General features: G+C 33.8%; 3 protein-coding genes and 1 pseudogene across 3 annotated transcripts; 3 read left to right on the forward strand and 1 right to left on the reverse strand.

The window, feature by feature from the left end:
* Window positions 1–224: 224 nt before the first annotated feature.
* On the forward strand, window positions 225–7,418 carry LOC123881722. Its single transcript, XM_045930452.1, has 11 exons — window positions 225–620; window positions 1,933–2,907; window positions 3,291–3,518; window positions 3,928–4,157; window positions 4,260–4,553; window positions 4,692–4,796; window positions 4,975–5,100; window positions 5,182–5,418; window positions 5,740–5,920; window positions 6,002–6,121; window positions 6,640–7,418. The coding sequence occupies exons 1-11, from the start codon at window positions 603–605 to the stop codon at window positions 7,126–7,128; spliced, it is 3,003 nt and encodes a 1,000-aa protein (XP_045786408.1). The 5' UTR covers window positions 225–602; the 3' UTR covers window positions 7,129–7,418.
* A 908-nt stretch (window positions 7,419–8,326) lies between these two features.
* On the reverse strand, window positions 8,327–11,280 carry LOC123881723 (protein FAR1-RELATED SEQUENCE 5-like). Its single transcript, XM_045930453.1, has 2 exons — window positions 10,375–11,280; window positions 8,327–9,928 (listed from the first exon to the last, which is right to left on the reverse strand). The coding sequence occupies exons 1-2, from the start codon at window positions 11,258–11,260 to the stop codon at window positions 8,355–8,357; spliced, it is 2,460 nt and encodes an 819-aa protein (XP_045786409.1). The 5' UTR covers window positions 11,261–11,280; the 3' UTR covers window positions 8,327–8,354.
* A 2,315-nt stretch (window positions 11,281–13,595) lies between these two features.
* Window positions 13,596–15,944, forward strand: LOC123922539 (annotated as a pseudogene).
* A 4,124-nt stretch (window positions 15,945–20,068) lies between these two features.
* On the forward strand, window positions 20,069–20,596 carry LOC123922540. The gene has a single exon (XM_045975248.1). The coding sequence runs from the start codon at window positions 20,069–20,071 to the stop codon at window positions 20,594–20,596; it is 528 nt and encodes a 175-aa protein (XP_045831204.1).
* Window positions 20,597–21,033: the final 437 nt, after the last annotated feature.

Below are 21,033 nucleotides of genomic sequence, written 5' to 3' on the forward strand. Positions count from 1 at the left end.
AGTATTCAAACTTCTTTCAAAACATTACATTCTTAAGTTCTTCCGAATAAAACAGTCCTTCAAAATTTAAATATAATTACTCTCTGAAAAGAAAAAAAAGAAGTTACCAAACCGACACCCACAATATATACCGTAAATTTCTGTACTCTAAAAATAAAAATAAAAGAAGAGAAAACTATATAAAAAAGAGTTAAATGAGTTTTTAGTCCTTATAAATGGGTCCGGTTATTATACATAAACAAATACTTATGCACGCTGCATAAGTCCAGCCCACTAGCCGAGCCCAACACGCCTAGCCCAACCCATTCCTTCCTACAACGGCTTCCCACTAACGACGTTAACTCCAAAAGTAACGGTTATCTCGCAACTAACATTTTTCTGTCCAAAACCAACAACAATCGTTCATCATCACCATCGCCGGAATCAACATCATCACCGGAAGCTACATTCATCATCACCGTCACTGAAATCTACAATCATTTCCATCAGAGTTCACTCCTTCATCATCACTGTCACCGAAATCAATCTTCAAACCCAAATACTGTTGATTTCTTACACGCAAGTAAAGGATCATCATCAACGATTCACTTCCAAAAAGCAAAATGAAGAAAACGACACAGGTTTGAACTTCCCTAATGCTTTTGCAAGTGTAACTGTTAGTTGGAAAATGCTTTTGTTTTGTTTGGAAAGAAATTGCATTGGTGTAACCTAGATTCCAATTTGGGGAAAATCATAATCTGAAATGGTTATGGTTTTGTTTAGTTTGGTTGTTTTGAAAAAGAATTGATGAAACTAAAAGTAGAGATGATTTTGTTTAGTTTGGTTGTTTTGAACAAGAATTGATCAGTGTCTCTTTGTGATAATTGGTTGCTTTGAAAAAGTATAATTGTACACTTTTAGTGTATCTGAAACCAAAGTAGCCCTCTTGTGGTTTCCATGAAAGAATTCTTACTAGTTTATGTAGTGATATGAGAAAAGTAGAGATGGTTTTGTTTAGTTTGGTTGTTTTGAAAAAGAATTGATCAGTGTCTCTTTGTGATAATTGGTTGCTTTGATAAGGTATAATTGTACACTTTTAGTGTATCTGAAACCAAAGTAGCCCTCTCATGGTTTACATGAAAGAATTCTTACTAGTTTATGTAGTGATATGAAAAAATAGAGATGGTTTTGTTTAGTTTGGTTGTTTTGAAAAAGAATTGATCAGTGTCTCTTTGTGATAATTGGTTGCTTTGAAAAAGTATAATTGTACACTTTTAGTGTATCTGAAACCAAAGTAGCCCTCTTATGGTTTACATGAAAGAATTCTTACTAGTTTATGTAGTGATATGAAAAAATAGAGATGGTTTTGTTTAGTTTGGTTGTTTTGAAAAAGAATTGATCAGTGTCTCTTTGTGATAATTGGTTGCTTTGAAAAAGTATAATTGTACACTTTTAGTGTATCTGAAACCAAAGTAGCCCTCTTGTGGTTTCCATGAAAGAATTCTTACTAGTTTATGTAGTGATATGAAAAAAGTAGAGATGGTTTTGTTTAGTTTGGTTGTTTTGAAGAAGAATTGATCAGTGTCTCTTTGTGATAATTGGTTGCTTTGAAAAAGTATAATTGTACACTTTTAGTGTATCTGAAACCAAAGTAGCCCTCTTGTGGTTTCCATGAGAGAATTTTTACTAGTTTATGTAGTGATATGAAAAAAGTAGAGATGGTTTTGTTTAGTTTGGTTGTTTTGAAGAAGAATTGATCAGTGTCTCTTTGTGATAATTGGTTGCTTTGAAAAAGTATAATTGTACACTTTTAGTGTATCTGAAACCAAAGTAGCCCTCTTGTGGTTTCCATGAGAGAATTTTTACTAGTTTATGTAGTGATATGAAAAAAGTAGAGAATTTAACTTATTATCTGCCATGTGAAACCATACTTACTAGTTTCCTTTGATCCAGGTGAAAAAATCAAAGAACGTACAGGAATTGCCATCCTTCAGTATCGGGCTGACACCGTCAGATGAGGATAAAAGGAATGACACCGATTCATCATCCAGTGGTGGTCAAAAAATTAAGCGAAAAACAGGAGCTGCAAAAGGTAATGAAAAGAAGAATAAAAAAAAGAAGGAACATAAAAAGGGTGATGAAAGCATTGCTTCTCGTGGTCGTAATAAGAAACCACAAATAGAGGCACAAGATTCCGATGAGACAAGTTCGGATGATGAAAATGAAAGGAATGGTAAGAAAGTTTCTTGTGCTGTTGAAAATGTGAAACAAGATATGGTAAAGAAAGATTCTGATGCAGATGCAAGACTGAGACATAAGATGAGTGTACCTAAGGTCTATGACCTTATGCATTCAGTACATGTCAAAAAAAGGAGAGACGAAATAATTGACCAACTAAACAACTGTGGCTTTGGAGGGATGCTACATATCTGTAACTGGACAAGGATCCACACCTTTTTTATCGATTGGGTTGTCAGAAGATTTGAAAAGGAACATATGTGGATAAGATTGAGCGATACGGAGGTCCTAGAGTTGAAAGAGGATGATGTGCATAGAGTCTATGAACTTCCAATGGCTGGAAAGAAGATAGACACTAATCTTTGCTCTGATGGAGCAATTAGAAGGCTAAGGAAGGAATTGGGATTGACTGGAGATTATTCTCCAGTTGTGAAGGTTGCTGAATTAGAAAGGATACTGAAGACTACAGAAAAACCTAAAACATGGGTGAAGGGTATAATTTGTTTCATCATTCATAACATTTTGTGCCCGACTAATAAAGGCAATGTGTCACTGCAGTATGCAGATATTTTAGAAGATCCAGCCGGTGTATCTTCATATAACTGGTGCTCACATGTTCTAGACTATATGAAAAAAGGCCTGCAATCTCCAGGAGTTTTAAATCCATTAGCAGATTTCCACTTCCTAATGGTAATGATGTCCACTCAATGATTTGAATTAAAAGTCAATTTTACAAACACATACTTATTCATATTTTATCCAACACAATCTTATAACTGAAACCATGAGTGTGGTTTAATGGTTTCTCTAGTTTTATATCTGTAACCAAAATAGTCCTCTTATGGTTTCCAATAAATATTCATATTTCATATCTCATTTATGTCTTTTATTCTTAATACAATCAACACATACTTGTCACATGCATATTTATTCATTTACTTTTGAGCATGTCTTTCATTTGAGCAATATTTATACAATCAACACATACTTGCCTTCATTCCTATATGTATATTCCTTTTGAATTGAATGTGTCATGTTTCCCAATTTGAGGCAATATTAACTAATTGTTGCAGATTAACTACATGGATAAAATGGGGAAACGAAGCCCATTTTTGACGGGCAAATACAAGCGGCCATCCCTTCGTGATTGGGATGTCAAGGCGGCAAACCAGGAACTTGCCAAGATCCATGATATCATGGGGCTTGAAAATGGATTGACAGCCGGGGTAACAAGTCTGTACAGACCCGCAGAAGGTCCGCTTGTACTGTGTTTTGATGCAGACACATGCCCACTGTCTAAGGTAAATGTTATTGCTCTTATGTTTGGATTATTTAGTTTAAGTTTTTATCGATATTTGTATACCAAATCCTATTTAATGGTGGAAATCGTGAATTATCGATACTCATGTACCGTCTTTTCTTTTCGAATCCTAATTTAACATAAACTTATTATAACTGAGACCAGAAGTGTGTCTTAATGGTTTCACTTGTGTTGTGTCTGAAACCACAATAGCCCTCTTATGGTTTCCAACAAAATATTCATATTAAATTTAACATAAAATATTATAACTGCAACATAAAGTGTGTCTTAATGGTTTCACTTGTGTTGTGTCTGAAACCAAAATAGCCCTCTTATGGTTGCCAACAAAATATTCATATTAAATTTAACATAAAAATTATAACTGAAACCATAAGTGATTGTCCTTGCAGGCAGAAATGTATCTTAATCACTGTAGGTCTTGTATAAATATCTATACTAGATCCGCAACAACATTGGAACGACGAATAGCTGAGGCAACTGTCGGAACTTCTGGGAAAAAAGATGCAGTCCCAGAAGAAACAAAAACTGACAAGGACAATCCAATGGAAGCCCAGGCTGAAACTGAAAAGAATAACAGTTCCAATAAAGACAATGATGCAGACAAGCACAATGATGAAGGGTACTGCATTTAGTCAATATCGCTTTGTCAAAAATCAATGTTGAAGCATTAGTTTAACTTTTTTATGTCAAGTGCTAAAACAAATCACATCAATGGTTTCAGGTTGAATAATGACAATGATGCAGAAGATGAGATCAATGCCAAAAGCATTGATGAAGATGACAATGATGAAAAGGATGAGATCAATGCCGTGATAATTGATGAGGATGACAATGATGAAGATGAGATCATTACCAAGATGATTGATGATTCAGTTAAGGCAGCAACCAAAATCATTGATGATTCAGTGAAGCTGACAATGACACCGGAAACAAACAATGTTGGACTCACATTAACACAGGAAACTATCATCAAGTTTCCGGAGTTTTTTGATGGGGCTGAAGCTTCAAACGCAGGGTAAGCAATGAATATGTATGATGTCTCTATTTAAAGGAAACATATTAGTTTAACATCTTAAACAATAACTTTAAAAGTGTTTGCCAATAGTTTTGATATGTGATTTCTGACAAACAAAATGATGTTTAATGGTTTCAGGTTCGATAAAAATCATTCAGTGTCACAAGGAACAGATTCAGTTACACAGGAAACTATCTCCAAGTTTCCAGAATTGTTTGATGGGGCTGAAGCTTCATATGCAGAGTAAAAATGAATATATATGATGTCTTTTAATGGTTTTTATTTGTGATTCTTATAATAACTTTGAAGATATTTAAAGGCAATATATTAATCTAACATCTTAAACCATAACTTTAAAAGCGTTTATCAATGGTTTTGATATGCGATGTTTGAAAACTAAAATCATTTTTAATGGTTTCAGGTTGAATAACGATGATTTAGTGAAAAAAGATTCAGTGCCACAGGAAACAGATTCTGAGCTAGTGTTGGTACCACATGCGATGCATCAGGAGAACCCTACAAAATCTGACTCGAATGTAGTCATAAAGTAAGAATCAAACAGTGTGATAATTGTAATATTATTTGAATTTTGCAAAAATTAACACTATTATGTAATATTATTTCACAGTGCAATTCCATTAAAGTCAATACAGCCAGATGAAATAATTGACTTGGACAATGTCACTCCAAAGAAAAGAAAAAAGCATAATATGCTTTATTCTGATAATACATATCCTGAGCGTCGACGGGCGGTGAAGAAATCGAAATACCTTGCAAGCCCATATGATGACGCTGTCCACAAGTCTGCTGCAACGGAGTTGCAGAAAAAATTATCAACATATGCTTGGAACCCGGAGCTTGATGAGTAAGTGAAAATGGTTGTTTTATTTGGTTTTTAAGCTGTTGTTTTGAACAAAATTATTATCTTGGCTGTTTGTGAATTCAAAACCATTTTTCGCAATGAATGGTTTCCAAGAAGTTTCCCTACAGTAGTAAAAAGTTGAACATGATATTTCTCAATTATTAGTATTCTTAAATGGGTGAAACCATTACTAATATTAAATGGTTTCAAGATGTTATACACTGAAACCATTGGTAATTGGTAAATGGTTTCAAGATCTTTGCTTAAGATTGTTCTAGTAGTTTGTTTGCTTATCCTAAATACTTATACTTAATTATTGTATAGGGATCACATTATGTACTGCTCAGACAACAAGGCTCATTTGTATTCTCTACAAAGGGCTGACTTCTGGACCCTTCAAAAAGATGAATGGGTATCATGCTTTGTCATAAACAGTTGGGTTAATTGTTTAAATTGGAATCAGCAGGACAACATGACAAGACTAGTGACACCATTGGTTAATTATGTATGTATTATATCCCTTTAATATTAACAATTTCAATACTTTTACATAATCTTATTGATTTTACTCATTTTATATAACCAGTTTGACATGGAAAGAATGCCTCCTGTAACTAAATCAATTGCGCACTGGAGATTCGTTGACAGACTGAAAAATTTTAAGTACATGGATTGGAAGGCCATTGACCCTACAAAGCTAGAATACGTAAGTAAATCAATTTTGTACTGTTTGGTTAATTTGTTAATACATTAAGTATAAATGCATAATCAGTAATCTGCATGTTGGGAGACCATCCTTTAGTAGGTTTCAACTAATGCTATTTCAATACAAGTGTATATATATAACTGAAACCATTTATCAAGAGTAATGGTTTCAGTGTGCAAATTAATGAAACCATTTATCAAGAATAATGGTTTCAGTGTAAAAATCCATCATAGGCTAATAACAATTTGACTTTTTTATGTATACATTGTTGAGTCTCTAACATGTGAGTTGGTGTATGAAGAAAGAATCTGACTTTCACATTGTTGAAAATCAGTAATCTACATAATCTATCATTGTTTCTGGATTTGTACACTGAAACCATTACTCTTGTAAAATGGTTTCATTAATTTGTAATATGTTTGATATGATGATTTAAGTATGATAAATTTAGTTTAGTAATATGATTTTAGACATCGTTTTATTTTAATTTTAATAATATGTTTGACATGATGGAACAGATCATGACACCAGCAATAGCTGGCAATCCAGGAAGCCATTATGTCTGCTTTGTCGTCAATTTTAAAAGCCACAAATTTGAATTCCTAAACAGCTTGACGGGGGGAGGAGAGAAATTGCAGTTACCAAATGGTGAACCTAGCTTATACAAACAGATGTTTGATGTTTGGCTGAATGAGGTGGAAGCATTTGTGACAGAATTATATAAGTTATGGAAAATCAAAATGCCTTTCCAATTCACCACATTCAATTGGGATACACCAAAGGTGCCTACTCAAGTTGATTCAGACAATTGTGGAGTGTTTTGCATGAAGTTTCTTGATGAATGGGGTGGTGAAATGCAATCTTTCAAAGGTTGGTCCAAACTTAGGAAACATGGGGACAATGGAAAGATTGCAAAAATTATGGATCTCCGCATTGATCTATGTTCAGCTATATTAACCAACTCTAGCAATTCCAGAAAAGAACAAGTCCTGAAGGATGCAACTTGATGGTTTTTTTTTTTGACAAAGAAGCAACTTGATGGTTAAGCACTACAATTTGTAAAATGGTTTGATGCTTCTCTGTAAAATGGTTAGAAACCATTAGTGGTATTAAATGGTTTCAAGCTGTTGGACAAAGAAACCATTTGGCAACAGGGTTTAGGATGTTTTAAACATTTTAATATTTGTTTACATAACATTTTAGTTTTAATGGATTTTACTTTGTATGGTAAAATGTAGTTGTTTATGTTGATGCTATGATTAACTTCTTATTTAAACTTTATGGTATCCGGAGCGTTGTCGACGAAGTAGATACACTTCTTATTTAAAACGTAATGATTCCAGCATTCAACTAATCAATCTCTGCGTTATTCGTACCATATAATATACACAAATGACAGTGTAGTTTGTAAACCATTCTGCCCAATGAATGGTTCCATACAGTTATCCTACAAAACCATTTGATGTACTTAATGGTTGCAGACAATTATTTGGAAGCTGTGATGTAATTTAGAGTATGTCATTGAGCAATATGAAACAAGCTAAGATTAATGGGTAAAAGTTAATTAGTGGAACGTCAAGTTTTTTTAAGATTAGTTTAAACAAGTGTGTTGAATAGACTCATTGATTCATTGAATTTGATTTATGAATCAAATAAGTCAAATTTGAGCTAAACTTAAATTATATATAGTTCAATTAGTTTGATTCACGAGTTAGCTCGATTATATATGTACTAGTGTATCAGACTGTATTCTTCCTCCTTGGGTGTGTCTTCTGTCTTAATTTATTTAATCTTCTTTGGCCTACGAAACCATTCTGCCCAATGAATGGTTCCAGACAGTTGGCCTACGAAACCATTTGATGTACTTAATGGTTGCAGACAACTATTAGCAATATAACCATTATATTAGGAAGCTGTGATGTAACTTACAGTATGTCATTGAACAATAAAATTTAAAAGTAACATAATAATCAAATATCTCTTAGCAATAAACTTATAGTATGGTTTCCAATAAAATATAGTCGATGGTTATTGAAACCATTTAGCAATAACAATGGTTTCGCTGTATAATATTGGGGAACCATTTGATGTACTTAATGGTTTCAGTGTAGTTAAAATATAGACGATGGTTATTATAATACCAACAAAAAAACATGAAATGACCAAGTACGTTTAATACAAGTCTAATGCTTCTGTAACAAAGTCTAATACAAAATTATAACATGTAAAAATATCAATCAGCAGACTCTTTCCCCTTTAAATCCTCAGCCCCTCTCTGTTTTCTCTTCCGGTGTATAAGCAATTTCTGGTGTTCTCTAGCCAATTCATAATCACTTTTAAGTCGTTTCTTTGATCTAATTGGATTTGGTCTTTTTTTGAACTTTGGACCAGTCGACTTTTGAGCATCAGATGCTTCACTGACAGCTGTTGTATTGCAAGACTTAGATGGCGTAACGGAAGATGACTTAGGTGGCGTCACGGAAGATTGAACTGTATGAATACCTTTCGAATTAAGCAACTCTTCTGCCTTTCTCCCAGCTTCAATAACACCATTAAGAAAAATTTGAGAAGCCTCAGGATCTGCACAAACACGTGTACAAAGGTTAACTGTAACAGCACAAATTTGTTGATATCGTTGTGCTTGAGTCGCGCCTTCAGTGGCAACATTGATAGTAGATTTAACAGACTGACGCACATCTCTACACCAACGCTTTAACACATATTCTGCAGGTATTGTCTTCAAACCATGATATTGCACAGAACCACCTAAAAACTCCAATATTTTGAAAATATGTCGACACAAGAAACCCCTGTTCTCAAACATACGGCATGTGCAGCTAATACGTTTGGCCCTAATATCAATTGTCACAAGCCGTTCATCAAGTCGATCATGCTTTTCAAAGTTTGGGGAAAGGTTTTCAGCAACTTCTTCATCCAAAACATCACGGTTTGAAGGCCCATCATTACAAGCATCATCATAATTAACACCATCTACTTCCTCAGGTTCATCAACATGTACAATTGTAAAAACTTTGAAAACCTTATCAATTGCAGAAACTTGGGGTGTGACCTCTTCATAAAAGTATTTGAAAGAAAAATCATACTGCCTATGAATGAATGCAAAGCAAGTTGGGGTGTATTTGTTTACAACTGACCGCATCAGTTGACTGTTGGGATAATTGTTTTTTGCTCTAGTGTTTGCAGCCTTAAAGTCTAACTCAGTATGATTATCCCTCATTCTCTGGACCATAATATTAAAATGATTGAAGAATATAACAAGTGAATGATCAGGCTGCAGAAAATGACGGAGAAAGGCATTGAAGGACTCACTTAATTGAGTTGTTTTCAAACCAGCAGTAAAATGATTTTTGACCCAAGCTGAAGACCAATGCATACGATTCCTGTAAGTTTGAACAAGCCACTTAAAGTCTGCAGTTGGCCTTCCATCAAAACAGGTTTTCATCATCTGATCCCAATTGTAATCAAAATCTGATTCAGTCTCAACATGTGAAATCAAAATATTCAACTCATCAAAAAAAGCACTATTTGCACGAGACCCGAGATTCTTCTTTGCATTCTCTGCCATATGCCATGAGCAAAGTCCATGAAAAACACCTTCAAAAATATTTGGAACTGACTTCAACAATGCAGTCGCCTGATCCGTGTATATCGATTGTGGTTTTTTATTGGACATACATTTCAAAAATGTTGTAAACAACCAGTCAAAAGTTGCTGCAGTCTCGTCATACAACAGGGCAGCGCCAAATAACACACTTGTACGATGATTGTCAAAGCCCATGAATGCAGCTGAAATGTAAAAATGAACCAAATCAGAAAAAAAAAAAGCATATATCAAAGTTACAGTATAGCAAAACCATTAGAGTGGTCAAATGGTTTAAACATGTTATACAATGAAACCATAACTGTGGCTAAATGGTTTACCAATGACCTACATTAGAAATTATAAGAAATATATAAGAAAAACACCTCTGATAACATCACAAGACTACAAATCTCATAAAGTACAAATTTGGTTAGATGAAAACAATGATGGAACTACTATTCATATGTTATTCTGCTAGAAACCATTAGAGTGGTCAAATGGTTTAAACATGTTATACAATGAAACCATAACTGTGGCTAAATGGTTTCAATAAGTTCAAATTACCTATACTATTCATGGCAACACAGTGCATAACATAATGATATCAAACCAGTAATTTCAAAACCTGATAGAAGTTCAAAAAACTAACCTAAAGGGCGATACTGATTATTGGTTCGGTAAGTTGTATCAAAGCTTATAACATCACCAAATAAGGCATAATCAAGCTGCATAATCCCATCTGCCCAAAAAATACTAGCTATATCTTCCGCAGCATCAACTTGAATATCATAATAAAAGGATGGTTTCGACAAAGCTTCATTTCTAAAAAAATCTTGAATCACGGTTGCCTCACCAACTAGCATCTCTTTTTGCCGATTTGTCATCAGATAATTCTTTAAATCTGAAAATCGAAAAGGCAAGTTATCTGTTCCTCCAACTCCCTGACCCATGACTTCATAAGAAGTTCTCATCGACATCCCGGCTTTCGAATTTATTACAGCAAGCTGTCCTTGCACTTCATTGACTTGTCTGAATGATCTCAAGTAACATCCATGTTCCGGTTTATGTAACGGATGACAATGGGGCACATCCCATTTGTATATCTTAAAGACATTCAGAGTTTCATCCAACTTCAAAGATATGGCAGCTGTACAACCAACCCTTTCCTCAGGTTTTTCTTTTACTTTCTCAAATTCAACCACAACCGGACTCTCTGATTTTGGCTTGTTCTTCGGATCAAGCAAACTTCCTTTCTTGTAACCTTGTTTGTTACATCCATATCGTAGATAGTGTATTTTATCAGTTCGCTGATTCTGTGAATTGTTTCTTGATTTCAACAAAATCCGAATTGAAAACCCACTTTTAAGTGCATAATCACCATAAAATTTTTCAACCTCTTCAACCGATTTAAAAGCAAGATACTCCCAAGTTTCTTTTTTAGTAGGAGAGTAGCATTGCAAACTATCAGCAAGTGTGTCTGAACTATCAACAACAGGCATTTGGGCAATTCCAGATGAAGTTGATGTCAAATCCATTGAAAACAGAAACAATACCCTATAAACGACAATCATTTAACATTAAATTAACCACTGAAAACACCAAGCAAAGTAACATGCATGCAATAGTATACTTAAAATACCATTTACATACACAAGCGTTGTTCTTTAAACCATTGAACAGTCTTAATGGTTGTACTGTTGCACATCTGGAAACCATTTAACAATAATAATGGTTGCATTTAATTTAAATCAGATGACAATAATGATGATGATGCTGATAATGATACATTAGAATTAATCCACTAATATGAAGACATACAACCCAAAAATTCATCAACATTACAATTAATTGAATAATAGTAATATGCATCACCAATGACTAAAGCAGCAGTTCATTGCCCTGTATAGAAGCTTGCAAACATAGAGAATGTGATACCATACTCTAGTTACATGATTAAGCAGCAGTTTATGCTAAAAAATAGACTAATTACATGATTAATAATTCAGTTACCATACTCTAGTTATACTGAATTCATTTATTTAAATGGTTTCAATGTGTTGTCTCCTGAAACCATTACTAGTGCAAAAATGGCTTATCAATGGCCTCCATGCAAAAATTGTTAAAAACATAAATCCATCAGAAAAAAACACCCTCCCTCTGATAAAATCAGCAGACTAGCAATTTCTTAAACACCCAAACTAGTGATTCTTGTACCTCTTCATGCAAATCAATAAATAACCACAACCATTCACAGATTTAACAAATACTGAAAAACACATAATAATCAAAATCAGTAGAAAAAAAGCTCATGAAACAACCTCCAAATCAAATGTGATCACTGTGATTTGAACTGTGTTTGAAGTAATGTTGCCGGCGATGTCGATTAATGATGAAATCGATTTCGGTGATGATGATTTCAGCGAATCATGGAATAGGTGACCGTGATGATGATTTGGATGATGATGATTCCGGCGAATGATGCAATCGGTGACAGAGATGATGATTCCGGCGGCAGAAATCGTCTGAGAAGGTTTGATAAGCTCGTGTGAAATCGTTTGAAGAATTCTGTTAATTTTGGTGACGGAATCCGTTAGCTCCTGTGAAAGAGTGTGATTATTACACGTGTCACGTAATCTGAAGGCTGAGGTTCAATTCCTTTGACAGGCTGAGATTGTAACACGTGTAAAAATGACATCTGGTGGTTGTCCTTTACTTATGCACCGTGCATAAGTATCAGGTTTATGTATAATAATTTCGGTTTTTGTCCGTATAAATTATTTTAGCAAGTTTTGGTCTCTCAAATATTTTGTCACAATTTTTGGTCCTACTTTTCGATCAACTCTTGAGTACTTTCAAATTTTTTAATAACTTTTTGTATTCATGTTTTTAATATTATAAGAACATCTTCCATAAAAATTTAGAACTTTTTAAAATAATTAAGATGAAATATTTATGAATTTTTTAGCCAAAAAAACTTAAAAATTCACATCTAATTAATCCATTGTTAAAAATAAATAATTTTTTGCAAGAGACATTATGATAATGGATATACGATACCACGAAAAAAAATTATAAAGACTAAGAATAAAATTTAAAATATTTATAGTGACTAATAAAGTAATAAAAGAATATAAGATTTGGATACCCATCTTTTTCCCTCAAAAAAAATGGAAAGCCCACAAAAAATAATACTAATAATAAGGATAGATAGTTAGTAAGATAAAATAAAATAAAAAGAATAAATGCAGAAAAATAATAAAATGAGCTGGCAAGACGTGTTGACAAAGTATTACCGTTATTACTAAACCCCCCTATATATATTACACAGTACTCATTGTTTCTGTTCTCACTAAATTCTTCACTCTCACTCAATCTTTCTAAATTCTTCACTCTCAGTCATTCTTTCTAAATTCTTCATCGCTCTTACGATACAATTCTTGATTTCTTGCAAGTTCTGTTCTCCACTAATTCCCCTCAGGATCAAGGTTGCAACAAGGGTTACTCTGTTTGACGAACGAAGGGATACTCTCTCTGTTGGTTCTCTCGCCTTAAATCAAGGTTGCCCAGAATTTATCTCTTGTTTCTGTTCTAATTCCCCTCAAAATTATCTCTTGTTTCTGTGTTCTCTTCTTGCCCCTCCCTCAGAATTTATCTCCTATTCTTCATCGCCAAGGTTGCCGCCGTTCCTCCGTCATCCTTCGCAAACGGCTCTGTTTGTGATAATTCACCTACGGTACAATAATTCCTCCCTCCCTCATTCATTCTTGATTTCTTGCGAGTTCTCCACTAATTCCCCACAGAAAGAAGAGATACTCTGTTTGTTTCTGTGTTCTCTTCTTGCCCCTCAGAATTGAAAGGTTTCTTGGTGCGATGGATCTTTCCACTGAGTTTGATGACCTAATTCCCTACCACTTACTAGAGAGTTTAAGAGTCTTTGTCATTGATCATGACACCACTCAACTTCATGCCATTGCAAATATGTGTATTGAATGCAACTATCAAGTTATCACATCCACTTTGGCTTCTTTTGCCCTAAATCTTTTGAGACAAACAAAGGGTCCTTTTTTTGATTTGATATTAATTGATGATCAAATGCCGGATATGGATTCGTACGACTTTTTGCAACATGTTACACAAGAAATCAAAATTCCGGTCATTATGATGGGTGTTGATGACACAACAAGTGAAAGGATGAATGGGGCTTGTGATTATTGGCTAAAACCTTTGAATCCGAATTATATCAAAAACATGTCGCAACATGTTGCAACAATTCAACATGATCAAATTGAAAGAGTCTCGGAGGTGGTCAAAACAGGACAAAAACGAAAGAAAAGAGATGAAGAAAGTGAAACAAAGAAGAATCGGGTATCATGGGTGTCATCACCGAAGCTTCAAGACAAATTTTTAAGAGCTGTGAATCAACTTGGCATTGAAAAGGCAACGCCAAAACAAATTACTGAATTGATGGATGTTCGGGGTTTGGAAACCTCGCATGTTGCTAGCCATTTGCAGAAATTCAGAATTCGTCATTTCAATTGTTCAAGTAAAAAGACAAAGCCAAAAAGTGGAAGGGCCAATTCAAATGTTCCTCATGAAAGCATTCAAGTTGTTGAGTCAATGCCAGAACAAGATAAAAAATTTGATAGCAATTTTCTTCATGCACAGCAACAACATCCGATTCCGATGGTGTTTGATGATTTTGAAGTTTCCAATATTTTGAGTAACAAAACCAACATGATGCTAGATGATTCATCATCATTATATGAACAAGCATGGTATCCATTCGAAGAATTTGGTACATTTGGTGACTGTTTTGACTAGGATTCTAGTTTACTGTCAACTGTAAGTACATTTGGTACATTTGGTCACTTTAGTGATATTTTTCATTTATCCTTGTTGACTACTATTAGTCAACTCTTAACTCTTAGTTGATGTAATCTCTCTTTCAATGTTTTTAATAAAATCATTTCTTTTTATTATCTCTGGGTTTTATTTTTGTGTCTCCTTTTTATTTTCTTCTATTAGTATATATGTATATAAGGCATTTAAAACAAATGTTAATGCAAATTCCATGTCTTACATAAAAGAAATTACTCAATCTTGAACCAATTAAAGTGTATGGTTCCTTATGCTTTGCCACCGCATCAAATTTTCTTATTGAAGCCAAATTGATTTGCAAATGTCATCACATTACATTGTGAAAGAAAGAAACTACTATTACACTTCTTGAGTAACAGACCATACTGACGAGTCCAGCAACTTCCATTGCTCTATTTTCTTCCTTTATGAAAAATATAGCGCCGAATAATAAGAAGAAATGAATCTGTACTTGGCTAAATATATTCATTAGAAAGTTAAAAGCTTGATTCATTTTCTCGCATGGTCTGTTGACTGTTGTGTTGTCCATCGGATGTATCCACCAAATATTTGAAGAATCGGAACTATTATCCTAATTTTCATATACTGTTCTTGCATGTCTTTAAAACTGTAACCCCAAAAATTAGTGATTTGAGAACTTGTAGAAAGCAGGAATGGAGTTTTAGATGGTATTACACAGGATATATTTGGACCTACGAATATATTTGGCCGTAAGATACTGGTTGCAATGAGAAGCTCGTGTGGCGGCACACACCTTGGCTTGGTGCACATGCTGCTAAAGGGCTTGTGAGGCCTCTTCGGCGCGCACTTCAGGTTGATTTGAACTCTTCCATAAAGGCATGCCTGTTCGGATACTTTAGTCAGAAAACAAGACTTCTTGTTCACTGAAGATCCCCATTTGACTAGCATTCAGAAGGCGATGTAGTTTATTGGGTGACCACCATAAATTCATTTCTCGACGACTATAAACCTGTTGAAGGGATTATGATTGCTCACTCGGGTCAATCTGTAGTGACACTTTTCAGGTTTTGGGGAAACAGCAATGAGCCACACTAAGACCAGGATGGAAGAAACATGGACAATTGAGGAGCTGTCATTCAACGTTCCCGGCCTTTCCATAGACTGTTTCATTCCTCCATCGGAGCTTTGGTTTGCTTCTAGTAGTGAAGCCTCCGAGCTTCCAGCCTTCCACAAGGTCAGAGGGTGGAGAGTAAGACCGCTGTGGCTACAGTGCATACCACGCCAAAGTTGCACACTTACGAAAATCACAAGAATGCAATACAAATAACATTAACTGGACAGTGGATGTTTAGCAAAGACGAAGTTTCAGAATTAGCCTAATTGTTGTAACGTTAATACTTTCGGTTCATCCTGTGACAACTTACTGAGGTAAAATGGTAAAGATTATTGTGGCAGGGTTCATCGAATTTGTAAATAGAACTGATCAGTCACAAATTCTGAAAAGTGATTTCCATTACTCTAGGTTTTTTTTATGTACATCAAGGTTTGTTTTTTCCACTTCATTAACTTTAGTGTGAATTTGGGAATCTGCTGATTGTTTTATAAGCTATAATTCATGTAGGTGTTTCTTAATTTCATATGTGAAAGCATTCTACCATGATGCTTGAATGTATTTAATTCTAGTTTTTATTATGAATTGTAAACCAAGTAGCGCAAATTAAGCAGAAGCTAAACTGTTACGGGAACTAGGATTTTATGCTTTTTATAAGGACACATATATGAACAATTTGTCCCAAGCTTCTAACAATATTTAATTTAGTAACTATTGTCCCAAGAAAGGAACTCGCCCTTTGACACCACACCAAGGGATAAGAGCTGATTGCTGGCAATGACTTGGTGAAAGGAATCTATGAGACAAGGTTCTCAAACCGGGTTCCGACGACTTTCGGTGGACGCAGAGCCAATGAGTCTTTAAGTAAGTGGGCGTTAAGTGTAACGAGTCTAAGGGCGGGATAAAGCTTGAAAGGAATTGACGGGCGTAGGTAGGCTTAATTATAGATACGAGATCAATTGACGGGCGTAGGCATGCAGTCTTATTTACTACTTGATCAGAAGAAAGGACCGTAAACATATTCTATTTAACTTAACATAGGTAATTTTAGATGTAGATCTTTTTTAGTATAGAGATGACCGACTTTGATGTAGAACATCATGGTATGTTGATTTTTTCTCAATAACTTGTAACCTGGAATTTAACTGTTATTCTCTCGTATTTATCAGTTTTATGCGTGTGTTTTGATTGAAGGACTCATATTTGTATCCTTTCTGTCGTTAATGCATAAATTTGGCACATAAACTCTACCATGTATTACATTTTCTGACCATAGAGAAGTTTGAATATAATCATTTGTTTTCTTGTAGGCGTATAACTATTAGTCAGCTGATACTAGTTACAACAAATGCAAATTACCCTAAGGGTGCTTTTACACAAGGTAGCATTGTTTCAGTTTGATATTTGGAGAAAATGCAATGCCGATCTGTTATTATATTTCCTTAGGGTGTTAACTCATATAAAACTTAACAAGTATAGCCTTTTATTAGCAACTGTCACTGCCAATTTAAATAACAGACATTGTGTACAACTGTATTATAGATATGGAGAAAATGTGAGAGAAGCCGATTACAATCCCAAGTGGACTTGCCCTTGTTGCCGAAAAATTTGCAGCTGCAATAGTTGCCGTAGGAGAAATGGTTGGATGCCTACTGGTAATATATACAATAAAGTTAGTTACACGGTTTGACATTTGCATAAATGAGTACATTTTTTGCTTCACATTCTTTAACCTGAGAACACACCTGATCAAATTAAGGATGTGATTATGCAGTATATAACTCCAGAAGAAAGCATTATCTTCTCTTGAATGTTCTTTCTGCTGCAGTTGATTTTCCTACTTGTGACTTTATTAGGATGTCACTTTCTGTTCGAAACACAACATTTAGTTCAATGCAATATCTATTGGCTTGAAGATGTTCTACCAATCTCCTTATGCTTCCTAAAGGTTATCAAATACTTCCAAAAAAACAACATTAATAATTGAAGTTTTAGTCTTTCCATCTTCATCCAAAATGCACATCTTCAAACCTACTACATATTTCATGTATATATTTGTCATTCTAAAAACCTAGCTAATTCATAATAATAGGTATTGTTCAAAAGATTAAATTACTTGACAACATTAATTAATGTTAGATTTCTAAAGTGTATATGTAGTACACTGTTCCTAATGTTTGAAGCCATAAGTTAAATTGTGGAAAACTAATCTCATTATATGAAGGGACGTGACGTCATTGAAGAAAAATTAATCTTATAATAATGAAAAAAACATAGGGGAGAAACAGGTAGTTTTACTTTCTTTTTTTATTTTTTTATTTTTATAACAGAGGGCCTAAACCCAGTTTTACTATTTATTAAATGAGCAACACTTGTTTGGGCACAAAATACACACATAAATCAAAAAATTTAAAGAAAATAAAATTGTCACATCAAATTATATTACTTTAATTTTTTTTTTTATATTTATGTTTTTTGGGTGTGTGCCAACAAATCATATTTATAATTGTGCCTATTAAAGAATTTCTCTTATTAAGTAGTCTAATATTGTCAAATAAAAGTTTGACAAATGCATATGTTTGTTTTTTTATTTTTTTTGCGTCCACTTCTTTGGGATAAAGTGCCTTGGTTTTAATAACCCTTTATGGCTTTATAGAAGCATATTATTCTTTAGCCTTTGTAGCTAGTACCTTATCTTGCCCTCCCTCTAATAAATTTTATTCATCAATATCATATAATATAATCATATAATTGTTAATATTTTAAAAACTATAGCCCCTATAAACCAACTAATTTATAACAATGAAATGGTATAATCTAAATAGTTCAATCATCCACTGTTGCTTCTAGATGATCCACTGACAGAATTTGAATTGTTGTTATGATTCTTCTTCACTATGAGCATTGCAATAATGACAATATGAAGCATTGCTTATGCAGCACCTGGAAAAAGAAATACAAAGATCCAATATGTAAATTGAAATTTTAGTTAGACGCTTGTAAATGTAAGGCCAAATGTTAGCTTTAAAGGTATCATCTTCCTAACTTCAACAATAGTGTATTGTGCTTCCATTACAAAAGTACTCACTGTAAAGACATATTAATGCTCTCTGAATACTCAGTTACAAAAATTTTCCAAAACCATGAACTCTATTCTGCACTATCCATATGTTAAACTGTTTGAAGGTATTGCAATGTGTGTAGTTGAATATGTTCATCACTTTTCTACTTGAAGAATCAATGTTAATTCAAAATTTGAAGAACCATAAAGATGTCATGGTAAATGTAAAGTAAAGATTCAATGATATCATCATATCATATTGATACCTTAGAATTACTCAAATCTTTGAATTTACTCAAAAATAATATAACCATAGTGGAGAAACCATATCCGGTACCTTCATTATTAATCTTTGAATTTCCTTTCAACACAAGAAGAGATTCTTGCAAACACTTCTTTAATCTTAGTGCTGCAAATTTTGTTGTTACCACTCAAAACAATGTTCTTCTTAGTAACTTTAGTGTGCCGAAAAAAAACCCTGATATGAAGGAGTAATTGGTAAATGTCACGTTAGATGCCCTTGTTATTACCTTAGAATTTTTTTAGATACCTAAACACTTTTTTTCAAAGTGTTCAGGTAACAAAAAAAAATTAGAAAAATTTTACATAGTTGCACACTTTTTTCAAAGTGTTAAGGTAAAAAAAAAATTAGAAAAATTTCATATACCTGAACACTTTTTCCAAAGTGTTCCGGTAACAATCAGCATTGTCAAAAGCATAGACAGCACCATCGACACAATCAGCAGATAGCTGAGCAATAGCTTGAACAAGCTCTGCTCGGGTAGTCAAACCTACTGCAGCTGGGTGCTCACCCTCGCACGATGTCATAGCTGCAGTCAGTCGCTCCACTTCTGCCCGGGCAGCATCTAACTCCTCGGTCCTCATGCGAAGCTCGACCGTCTGATCCCCGAAGATCTTTTTCTTCTCCTCGTAATCCGCTTGATCATTTTCCAGATGGACGATGCGGGACTTAAGCTTCCCAATCTTAGCCTGAAATGCATCTCTCTCCCCCTCCAGTCTGTCCCGCTCATCACCGAGCACCAGAGCACTCTCCATCATCCGTATGACCCCGGCCATATCATAAATAAAATCAATCAGTCAAAATAATCATAAATAAAGTTAATTCTTTTTGACTGCTGGTAAATAACTTAAAGGAAAAAAAAATCATAAATAAATCAATCAGTCAAAAAAATCATAAATAAAGTTCATTCTTTTTGACTGGTATATAACTTAAATAATAAATTTATTAATCCAAAATAATATTAATTATCTTATATAGATTTGGTTAACACCACTAAGTTTATCACATTAATAACACTATCATTGAAAGATATGGCAGCACATGAGATTCGAAATGTCGAACCGATTCATGAAGTTTGGATCAAACCCATAGCCAATTTTATGAAATGTAATATTGACGCATCTTTTTCCATCAATCACGACTTACTGGGAATTGGTATTATAATCCGCGATCACCGTGGTCATTTTGTCAAGGCGAAAACTATCCAATTTACACCTTTTTTAGAGGTCCCAGAAGGTAAGGCTCAAGGCCTCTTACATGCTATAAATTGGGTTATTGAGTTGGGTTTGGTTAACATTGTTTTTGAGCTGGATGCTAAAATTGTAGTTGATGCTTTTAATAATTTCAAAGTTGATATGTCTAACTTTGGTTTAATTATTGACCAATGTCGTAATTTAGTTGCTCAAAGTTTACCAAACTCAAAAATTGTGTTTATTGAGAAGAAAGCAAACAAAGCAGCTAGGGTATTAGCAAGTGTGGCTTTAGATATGGTTTGTCCTCAAGTTTATCATCATGTTCCATTATGTATTTCCTCTATTATTTTTAATGAAATGATATGAGTTTTAATTTGTAAAAAAGAAATAAATAAATCATGTATTTGAGATTACTGCTGCTGTTGGTAGTATTTATTAAATATATTATATTTACTTTTTAGTGGTTTTTTGTGGTTTGCTAAATAGTTCTATTATTTGGGGACTCTCTTGTATTTTAGTTTAAGTTGCATCTCTTCATGACTAAGATATGTTATTTCATGATGGTGAATGAATAAAATAAATATATCAAATTATAATATGACCACTTATTTAAGTGTTCTATCGTGCACTAATACTTAAAAAAATATTTAAAATATTAATGATGACATACGTTGTTGTTTAAAAATATATGTTAATGGTGATCTTTACTTTTATGATTAAAATAATGATTTAATTGATATCGATTTGATTAAAACAATAGATAATAAAGATATAACGCGTATATAATTGACCTTAATAATGTC

Source organism: Trifolium pratense, linkage group LG4, assembly GCF_020283565.1.
Source record: "Trifolium pratense cultivar HEN17-A07 linkage group LG4, ARS_RC_1.1, whole genome shotgun sequence".
NCBI classification, from domain to species: Eukaryota; Viridiplantae; Streptophyta; class Magnoliopsida; order Fabales; family Fabaceae; genus Trifolium; species Trifolium pratense.

Bases quoted from the DNA above. Each gene is read 5' to 3' on its own strand.
- LOC123881722 (XM_045930452.1), top strand. The intron at 3,519-3,927 runs GTAAATGTTATT...TTGTCCTTGCAG, and splicing joins ACACATGCCCACTGTCTAAG to GCAGAAATGTATCTTAATCA. The intron at 5,921-6,001 runs GTATGTATTATA...TTATATAACCAG, and splicing joins TGACACCATTGGTTAATTAT to TTTGACATGGAAAGAATGCC.
- LOC123881723 (XM_045930453.1), bottom strand. From the start codon at position 11,260: ATGGATTTGACATCAACTTCATCTGGAATTGCCCAAATGCCTGTTGTT. The intron at 9,929-10,374 runs GTTAGTTTTTTG...TTTACATTTCAG, and splicing joins TAATCAGTATCGCCCTTTAG to CTGCATTCATGGGCTTTGAC.
- LOC123922540 (XM_045975248.1), top strand. From the start codon at position 20,069: ATGGCAGCACATGAGATTCGAAATGTCGAACCGATTCATGAAGTTTGG.